The sequence below is a fragment of the Vigna unguiculata genome, chromosome 5 (assembly GCF_004118075.2).
Source record: "Vigna unguiculata cultivar IT97K-499-35 chromosome 5, ASM411807v1, whole genome shotgun sequence".
NCBI lineage: Eukaryota > Viridiplantae > Streptophyta > Magnoliopsida > Fabales > Fabaceae > Vigna > Vigna unguiculata.
This window is the reverse complement of record NC_040283.1, coordinates 19,931,036-19,941,174: the sequence shown is the minus strand read 5'-3', so window position 1 is coordinate 19,941,174 and position 10,139 is coordinate 19,931,036. Positions and strand designations below refer to the sequence as shown.

At 32.3% G+C, this 10,139-nt stretch overlaps 1 protein-coding gene across 5 annotated transcripts; it reads left to right on the top strand.

Moving 5' to 3' along the window:
• Window positions 1-1,216: 1,216 nt before the first annotated feature.
• LOC114183877 lies at window positions 1,217-5,469 on the top strand. Of its 5 annotated transcripts, none has more exons than XR_003604524.1 (5): window positions 1,217-1,540; window positions 1,616-1,654; window positions 2,698-2,760; window positions 3,354-3,428; window positions 5,119-5,439. XR_003604524.1 is itself a non-coding variant. In XM_028071040.1 (5 exons), the coding sequence occupies exons 1-4, from the start codon at window positions 1,298-1,300 to the stop codon at window positions 3,369-3,371; spliced, it is 363 nt and encodes a 120-aa protein (XP_027926841.1). In that variant the 5' UTR covers window positions 1,217-1,297; the 3' UTR covers window positions 3,372-3,394; window positions 5,119-5,439. The 5 variants fall into 5 exon arrangements, 3 of the variants coding, with proteins under 3 accessions (XP_027926841.1, XP_027926843.1, XP_027926840.1); XR_003604523.1 differs by having other exon boundaries at window positions 3,354-3,462; XM_028071040.1 differs by having other exon boundaries at window positions 3,354-3,394.
• Window positions 5,470-10,139: the final 4,670 nt, after the last annotated feature.

Sequence of the window (10,139 nt, the reverse complement as noted above, 5' to 3'; positions counted from 1 at the left end):
TCAAAATTTTTTTATTACTAAATATAATACTTTTAACTACCAAATTATCGCCTAAATTAAATATTGTATTAGTGTTTTAAAATTCATTAGTGCAGGGAAGAGATTATGTCGCGGTTATTTTGACTTTTTGACTTCGATTTTACACCTGAGGCATATGTTGGCGAGGTAAAAAAATATATGTTTATGTCTCGGTTATGAAACGAGGCATATGCAAGGGTTATTGCCTCGGTTCTAGAGCGAACGAAGCCTAATGTGCATCGTAGATTTTAAAAAAAAAGTATTTTCTGACCCAATAACAGCATCACACGTAGCCATGATCCTTGTACACACACCTACACCAATCACAGTGTGCCACATCATTATCTTCAACCTTCTCCCAAATCAGAAACCCTAGCCACCATTCAAACCCTAAATGCCGCCAGTGTGTCGTGACCACCATCTTCGACCACCGCATCACGCTGGAACAGCTTCACGACGCCTTCATTCATTTCGTCGGCGACGCATAATAACCTCTCTTCACCATCATATATGAACGGAAACATCCCACGACTAACCATCGTGAGCCAAATCACGACTTCGACACACACATCGACGTTCGAACCCCATATAAGAGTTTTACGATTTGAAAAAGGAGAAGCACATACCTATAAGCGAGATTGAATGACGACAATGGTGGTGGCTTCGCAACCTCTGCGATGACAACAATGGAGGACGCCCGCGCGACAGAGGAGGATCATTCAATGGTGGACCGGTGGTGGAGAGACGAAACTGCTGCCACGTGGAAGAAGGAACCTTTGCGATCTGCAACAATGGTGTTCGGAAATGGAAGAGAGAAAAATGTCCGCTGCTCCACGTGAAGAAGATGAACAGTGGCACGATTTATTTTAAACCCTTAGAAGGCTTACACTACTGCAAAATAAGCTTTTTATACCTACATTATTATACCTGTTCAAATCCACCAGGTATAAAACAAGAGGCGGATGACAATTTTGTAAATAATGTGAGATCTTTTATGCCAATTATACTTTCAACCGGTATAAAAATTAATGCGGTGGCATTTTTGCAATATTGAAAAAAAAAATTTATACCAGTTATAGCTAAAATTGGTATAAATTTCGTGTATATATATATATATTATTTTTTTTTTAATTTTTAAAAAAGATATTATACTCGTTGAACTTTAACCGACGGATAATGTTCTCGTATACCATTTATTTCGTTCATTCATTTTCCTTAACACATTCCTCGTTTCGAACATAGTTGATTTTGTCGCTCCCACTTCCTAACCTTCACCGTCATGCTCCCACTTCCTAACCTTCACCATCACTGTGCGAAGAGTCTACGAAGTTGTCGTCACCGTGCGAAGTCGTCGTCACCGTGCGAAGTCACCGCCGTCACCGTGCGAAGTCGCCTCGTCACCGTCGCGTGTTGTTTCTGCGCTCTTCGTCTGCTAGCATCACCGTGCGAAGTCGCCTACGAAGTCACTCCTAGTCTGTGTCGCCCTCACTGTCCATCTCTTATACGCTTTCTCCATCTGAAGGTCAGCATTTGAACCCTAACCACACATTACTGTTGTTTTGTTGAATGAGTGAAATTGGTAGTTGTTCTTTTGCAGGAGTTAAGTGTGATTGATGTTGGAGTGAAAACGGCCGAGGTTAGTTTTTGGTTCTCGTTAATCCCTTCACGAATTTTGTCTTACACTAAAACAGTACATGCCTCTCATTCCTTTGATGTGATGACCAACTAGTTTTAGAAATTAGACATTCCTAGGGTCAATTTTAATTTGTCTGAAAGCATGAAGGGTCTATAATCTGGTTAAGTGATGACATCAATTATAAAAGGCACTTATGCCAGGTGTTTTCTATGCGCAATGATAAACTTAAAATCAATAATTTTGATCTTTGAGTTTTTGGCTGTTCTAAAGCACTGAAAATTGTTTTTATGATGTTGGGATAGCTATAACAGGAACTTTTGTTGTGAGGTTAGAGGTGATGCGATGCTGGTAAGTATTGGAGAGAGAAACAAAAGGGAAAGAGTGAATGATCCAAAACATGGTTGTGAACTTAACAATGAATAATGATGGAAGCAAACTACACCTACAATGGAGTTCTGTTGAAATAGAGAATGAAAAAACTTATTTAAACTCAATATAGTATGCATGATGTTGCTATAGCCATGGTAACTCCATGGAAACAAAGATTGTGAACCCCATTAGTACCAGTGTTACGTCTTTGGTTACCCTCACCAACGGTTCAAAAGAGGCCACCTCCTGCTATTTCTTTGTCTCACTTGCCAATTTTTGCTGCTTGGGCTGATACTTAAGAAAGATAGATCCTTTTCACTTTTCACTTTTCACATTTGTGGAAAAAACTGATTTGACTATGGTGCCATTTTCATAATTTGTCAGCTACTTTAGAAAGCAGAGGTTGTGGGAGATATTACATATATTACAACTGATTTATGGGAAAGGAAAATAGTTCCAAAAATTATGATCTATACATGATAATAAATTAACACAGCTGTAAAGAGTTGAAGGACACATGATTAAACAAGTAAGCCTAGATGGCATTAAAATATTGCTGATCCGTTGAGCCCCGGAGTAGAAATGTATTGATTTGTGTGTAGAATTTGTATAATGTTTGTCCAGGACTTTTACAGCTACATGTTGGTTTGAATGGTTTTATGTCTATTCTGCAGGTGTTAGCATTCTTTGCAGGAGCTCTACTGGAGAAGCAGATAGTTTTTGTCTGTTCTAATTTGGTATGTCTTGTGGCTCAACTTAAGTCAGTAATGATATTGTGAATATTGTTTATTTTCTCTATTCAATTTTATATTAATGCTAATGTTATCTGAGCCATTGGTTGGATACCTGTATATGCCTTTTTCTCTCCCCTGCACTGTTAGAAACAATACTAACTATATTTGTACTTAAGTTACCCTTGCTCTGTTATTTATATTTAGATTTGAATTATGATGTGCCCATTTTGGCCTTGCTGACATGCTCACGCGTTAATGGTCAGCTATTTTGCTACTTATTCTGTAATGTACAGAGAACATCAGGAGTTATGTTAATTATCTTTGGATCTTGCAAATGTGCATATCCTCTGTTTACAAATTTATTATATGGACATTGAATATGGTTAGCTATATGTGGTTTTGACCCAACCCAATCTTGGATTGGCTGATTTAGAGACTTTAATTGTCAGAAATAAGCATCTCACTTGAATTGTTGACATTTCATAATAATCCTTAATGGAAGCAATTTGATTCTTTTATGACCAGTGAATCCTATTTACGTCAGTTTTATCAGTTATTTCACTAATTAGCCATGTTATGTTATATCATGCATGCAGTGGCAAAGAAATGGTTGATGAAAGGATAAGTGGGTTTTGAGGTGAGTAGAGGAATTTGGGGGAATTTGAGGAAAGGTAAATTATTTCAATTTTATACAAAGAAATGCAGGTAAATATTCAGTCTCACCTCACATTGGTACCTATGTTTATCCCACACAGAGTAAGATGTTATCCTTTGTTAAATAAAATTCAAAGGTTAAATCCAAATTTTGGGCCTTGTAGTTTCCTTTCAATTTTCAGTGCCTCGGCTTAAACTTAAGTATTTTCAAAACAACTACATTATTTTAACACCATTGTTAGTTAGTTAATTGAGTTTTTCTTTATACAATAATTTTCTTTTACCACCAAGGATGTAAATCAACTAGCACGGGGATGTTCTAGCTTAATCGATAGTCTCAAATTTGAGTCCTACATATGCAACTGCATTAAATACTAAAAGGGATAGCTTTGTTGTCGTAGTGGTCCTACTTAATTCAAACGGGATTACCCTTTGTGGAGTATATCAGTGCTCTATATAAAAAATAGATGTTTCTTTATGTGTTTTTTTCCTATAAGTCATCCTCTACAGATGCTCTGTCATATTCTGGTCAGAGCTCCTGCAGATTATCAACTCTACTGATTGTCTTCTTAATATTCATTGGGAACACATCTAGATGCTTCTTTTTTTTAATGTTAATATATTTAGCAGGGACCAAATTGATTTCGTTTAAGATGAAAATGGGGGAAAGAACTATGGGAAATTATTTGTAAGTGTGAGATCAATTTTATAAAGTTAAATTTGAAAATTGATGGAAATTATACGAGCTAAAGTTTTCATTTGAGATTTTGACCATTCACGACTGTAACCTTCCACGGATAAGAAATTCACTTTAGAAACATGGTGGCGCCAAAGTTAGGCACAATAAGAAGTGTCATATATGGATTGCCAAATTTAGGTCCCACACTCTGCAGCACTTCACTCGGTGTTTTTGGCCAACCCTTCCAAGGCAGTCCTTTCTAAGACACTGGCAACCAAACCGATAACCACCCAAACACTAGGAGAACGCTCCCTTAAAAGCTAGCCGTCAAGGGTGAGAACCAAATCCAAGTCACTTAATTATTTCGCCAAGCCATTCATACTCCTTAATGCAGGACTGAGGCACCCCATAATACCCAAGTCCCTGTCAGATTTTCTCGAACATTTAACAAAATCTCTCTTTGCCACTTTGATGTTGTTGGTGTGCTGGACTTAGGTGGTCTTGTTCTCTCTTTTTATTCATACTCTCATGTTCTCCCTAGACACCAGTTGGTTGCCTATGCTGAAGCAAATTCTGCGTTGTTTAAATGGATGTACAAGACCTTTGGCTGTCATTTTCTAATTGGGTCATATTTCTCATTTTAGAAGCAGTTTAGGATTAAAAATTTCTGAAGACAATATAGGCTAGATGAAAAGCATTCTATAATGCTTTCATCGTTATTATTAAAATTAGTCAACTGATTGTGAAAAAACCTATATCTCTATATATGGATGGATGGTGCATACCTTCGTGATTTTCAAATTTGCTTCAGTTAGAAGTGAAATGTTTGCATCTGATATCTTGACTTTCTTTTTGAATGGGGTGCATTCTTTCTCTGTTGGTTGGTGCATTTCTTAATTGATATTTCCAATCTTGTTAAATTTAACATGCAAACAGATTCCACATATTTTATGATTGCATTATTAATCATAGGAAGCTTGTTATGAGAAATTCTGAAGCTTTACTTCATTAACTTTTAAATATGGCAGGGTTGTTGTCTGTGATGCTCCGACACGGTGGTTGGACGACGCTTCCCACTCCCAAAGCGGACACGGACACGGAGGCGCGGCGGACACCTGCACGACACGGTGTTGGAAGCTTTTTCCTGAATCGGACACGGCAAGCTCTGAGACACGCGCCGACAGACACCTGTAGCTGCTCGGATGCGCGGCGGACACCTCTGATAATGTTTTTGTGTATGCGAGGGAAAATGGTTCTATTTTCTTCTGTTCACGCCCTTTTCTTTTAATGTCACTGTAATATTTTATTTGATTGTCCTTTTCTTTTAATGTTACTCAAATATTTTATTTGATTGGTATGATATTTTTTTTCTCTATTTTTCAGAGAATAAAGGGAAATCTAAAAAATTTAAAATAAGAAAAAAATAAAAAGAATAAAAAATAATCTTTTATACCTTTTATTAAAATAAATCCAAAAAATTTAAAATAAAAAGGGAAATAAAAAATAAAAAATAATCTTTCATATCTTCTATTAAAATAAATCAAAAAAATTTAAAATAAAAAGGAAATAAAAAATAAAAAATAATCTTTCATACCTTCTATTAAAATAAATCCAAAAAATTTAAAATAAAAAGAGAAATAAAAAATTAAAAAATAATCTTCCATGCATTCTATTAAAATAAACCCAAAAAAATAAAAATAAAAATCGAAATAAAAGGATAAAAAATAATCTTCCATACATTTTATTAAAATAAACCTAAAAAAATTAAAATGGAAATGGAAATAAAAGGATTAAAATAATCTTTTATACCTTCTATTAAAATAAATCCAAAAAAATTTAAATAAAAATGGAAATAAAAGATAAAAAATAATCTTCCTGAATACAACTAGCCTGTGGGATATTGCTGGAGATGATTTTTCAATGGATGATAATGAAATTCTTGATATTGCTAGCCTATCTCTCGATGAACCAGAATTAGAAGTTGTTTTGACGAAGATTAACATATATAAGACTCAAACATTATGATATTTTAAATGTTTTTTTTATTATGAAATAAAATTATTAGATTTTAATATGTATATTGCCGTGTCCGTGTCTTATACTTTTTCAATTTTACCGTATTTTCTTATTCGTGTCTGTGTCGTGTCCGTATCCGTATCCGTATCTGGGCATCATAGGTTGTTGTTGGCTTTAAAAGCATATCTGACAAGGATCTGGGAGCTCTTGTAGAAGCATTTTTTTTGTAAGGAATGATATTTGTATGTCCCTTTTTGCCTTTCACGGGCATTAATTAATTTGAACGCCCAGATAATTAATTAGAGAATCGTGTCGATTCTCCTCTTTATGGCATTGATTACCCAATCGAAAGATCCACTAGCCGTTTCTCTAATGGCCGGAACATTCCTGACTTCATCAGTTCCGTTTTTAAACTTCTTTTTCTTAATTATTGCTTCAATCTTACTAGTACTAGTACTGTGTTTGTGTGTGTACATGTATAATATAATGTACTAGTTATTGTTCTAATATTTTATTTATGTGTAGGTGAAGCTATTGGCGCCTATGATGCCCGGATACGGATACGGACACGACACGGACACGGATACGGAGATACGCCAAAATTGAAAAAGTATAAGACACGAACACGACAATATACATATTAAAATCTAATAATTTTATTTCATAATAAAAAAAACATTTAAAATATCATAATGTTTGAGTCTTATATATGTTAATCTTCGTCAAAACAACTTCTAATTCTGGTTCATCGAGAGATAGGCTAGTAATATCAAGAATTTCATTATCATCCATTGAAAAATCATCTCCAGCAATATCCCACAGGCTAGTTGTATTCAAGAAGATTATTTTTTATCTTTTTATTTCCATTTTTATTTAAATTTTGTTGGATTTATTTTAGTAGAAGGTATAAAAGATTATTTTTATCCTTTTATTTCCATTTTTATTTTTATTTTTTTAGGTTTATTTTAATAAAATGTATGGAAGATTATTTTTTATCCTTTTATTTCCATTTTTATTTTAATTTTTTTTGGGTTTATTTTAATAGAATGTATGGAAGATTATTATTTTTTATTTCTCTTTTTTATTTTAAATTTTTTGGATTTATTTTAATAGAAGGTATGAAAGATTATTTTTTTTTATTTCCTTTTTATTTTAAATTTTTTGGATTTATTTTAATAGAAGGTATGAAAGATTATTTTTTATTTTTTATTTCCCTTTTTATTTTAAATTTTTTGGATTTGTTTTAATAAAAGGTATACAAGATTATTTTTTATTATTTTTATTTTTTTTTATTTTAAATTTGTTAGATTTCCCTTTATTCTCTGAAAAACAGAGAAAAAAAATATCATACCAATCAAATAAAATATTTGAGTAACATTAAAAGAAAAGGACAATCAAATAAAATATTATAGTGACATTAAAAGAAAAGGGCGTGAACAAAAGAAAACAAAACCATTTTCCCTCGCATACGCAAAAACATTATCAGAGGTGTCCGCCGCGCATTAGAGTAGCTACAGGTGTCTGTCGGCGCGTGTCTCAGAGCTGGCCGTGTCCGATTCAGGGAAAAGCTTCCGACACCGAGTCGTGCAGGTGTGCGCTGCGCTCCGCGTCCGTGTCCGCTTCGGGAGTGGGAAGCGCCGTCCAACCACCGTGTCAGAACATCACAGATAGGCGCGCGCGAATCAACATTGCCATATTTAGATCCCGAGCTCAACGGGGAAAGATTGCTTGTCGGTGCCAACTTTGCTTCTGCTGGAATTGGAATTCTCAATGACACTGGAATCCAGTTTGTAAGTCACATCACTTGCTATTCTGTGTTGAAAATCCATCCAGTTTCTCGGTCCTTACTTCATTCTAGCATCGTATACCAATATGTGTGCATGTGGTTTTTGAGTTTTCTAGGTTGTTGTTGGGTGGTATTAAAACTAACAAGTGAAATTTCTGAGATTTTTCAGTGAAGTGTGAAAACAATAAAGTATTGTTAGCTTCTATAACCGGAGTTTTAAATGAGAATTGGACTGAATTTCTTTTTTTTATTGATTTAATTAGTGTTTGCTTCCTTTTTATGTTTTTAAGATTTGAGCCGAACTCTTGAACCTAGATATGGTTGTTAATTTTATGTTTTTATAGTTTTGAATTTCTTTGTTATAGGTCACGATCACATGATGGTATCTGATTTTGCAATGCTTATTTTTTAATTAATTTACTATGGAAGTAGTTACGGTTGATTTTCTAACAAGGAAACCATTGTTATGAGTAATTTTAAATTAAGAGTGTATAGTCGTGAAATAATACTAAGAGCTATAGTAACTTCTATATTATATTTAATATGAAAGAAGAAATGGGGTTAATATAATAACTTAAAATAAATTACATTTGATGAAAATATGTGATTATTGTTGGGATTAAATTTTATTAAATATTTTTTTCATTGTTATAATTTTTATTTTTAATATTTATATTTCAACTTCTCCTATAAGTAAATTTTATTGAATCATAATATCTTCCTAAAATTAATAGAATAATCATATTTTTAGTTCAAAGATCTAAGAGGATATTAAATCGTTCTAATTTTTTATATAAATTATTTATTGACTGTTTTTTCAGGTTAATAACTTATCTTTTCAATCTCTTACAATAGAAGAATATCATATAAAACAATGTTCAGTAAAGCTTGTTGGGTGAGAATTTACTTACTCTCTTTAATTTTTGTAGTAAAAAATTGACTCACTAAATACATTATCATTGCTGAGCTCATATATTAGATCATAATACTATGACTTGGGTCATAGGAAGATTTTTCCATTGAAATATGCTGAGATGACACAAAAAAGATAAGATTGAGAGTCTTTAAGACCCTGAGTCATAAGAATAAAAAAATATCCAGTGTGCCAATTTTGTCCTTCCTTATCTCCATATAACCCTCTTTAGCATCTTTATTTTTAAGATTGAGGTTAATTTTTATCTACTATAAAATTAAAACATTATCCATAAATTAATTTCAGTTGCATAAATTAGTATCTCCAAATTCTTGCATCTTAACTAAATTTTAGTTGTGGAATTATGATGTCTACTATCAATAAAAACTGTTGTTGAACTGTTTGAGATAGGGGTGGACATGGATTGGATATTTAGATATCCGCTCCACATCCAATTTGAATCTAAATATATGGTTCAGATTTTGATCCATATCCATTTTTTTTTGAAAAAACAATTTGGATATATTAAAATCTATATCCAAATATTAGGATCAAGTTAGATATCCATATCTAAATATTTGGATCAATTAAAAATCTAGATTCATTTCTAAATCCATTTTTAATGAAACTTAACTTTTTATAAATTTAATTTTAATTTTAAATTTATATTTTAAAAATAAAATAATTATTTCATCCAATACATAAATATTTTTTAAAAAAGTAAAATAATATATAAAATAATAAAATATAAAAATATTATAAATTTAATAGTATTAAAGATTAAACATAATATATTATTTAAATTCTTAACATTAAAAAAAATTAAAATCATATAATTGTCCATATAAAGTCATTTAATCTTTTAGTAATGAAAATGATTATAAAGTCTTACATCCTCATACAATATCACTAACATTAAAAAATAACAAATCCAAAACATTCTAGAGTTCATGGCAATTTAAAGAGTCTCTTCAAATAGAATGCACTAGCACCCATTCGATTACAAAGTTCAAAATCTCTTCCATGGCTCATTAACTCAAACTCATTAGCAATATCTTCACAACCATCTATATATGAAGTAGCTAAAGTTGGCATCAATCCACTTGTGATTTATCTGAAACATGAACAAATTATTAAAGAAATTTAAATAATCTATTCTAATGATAGATATAATAACAAATCCATATTAATAAAATCATGTTTTAATTGTCATTAACAACTTAAAGTTTTAAGAAAATCACTAAACAATAGAATACAAAGAAAGAGAAGTTATTCACATGAAAAGGGAAGTCCATTCATTACTTACTAATTGCAAGAGGCATTGGGCGTGAGCT

What these genes read in the sequence shown, in the direction of transcription:
- LOC114183877 (XM_028071039.1), top strand. Translation starts at nt 1,298, where the DNA reads ATGCTCCCACTTCCTAACCTTCACCATCACTGTGCGAAGAGTCTACGA. An exon ending in TACGCTTTCTCCATCTGAAG is followed by an intron (nt 1,541 to 1,615) that starts GTCAGCATTTGA and finishes GTTCTTTTGCAG; the next exon opens with GAGTTAAGTGTGATTGATGT. An exon ending in TTGGAGTGAAAACGGCCGAG is followed by an intron (nt 1,655 to 2,697) that starts GTTAGTTTTTGG and finishes TCTATTCTGCAG; the next exon opens with GTGTTAGCATTCTTTGCAGG.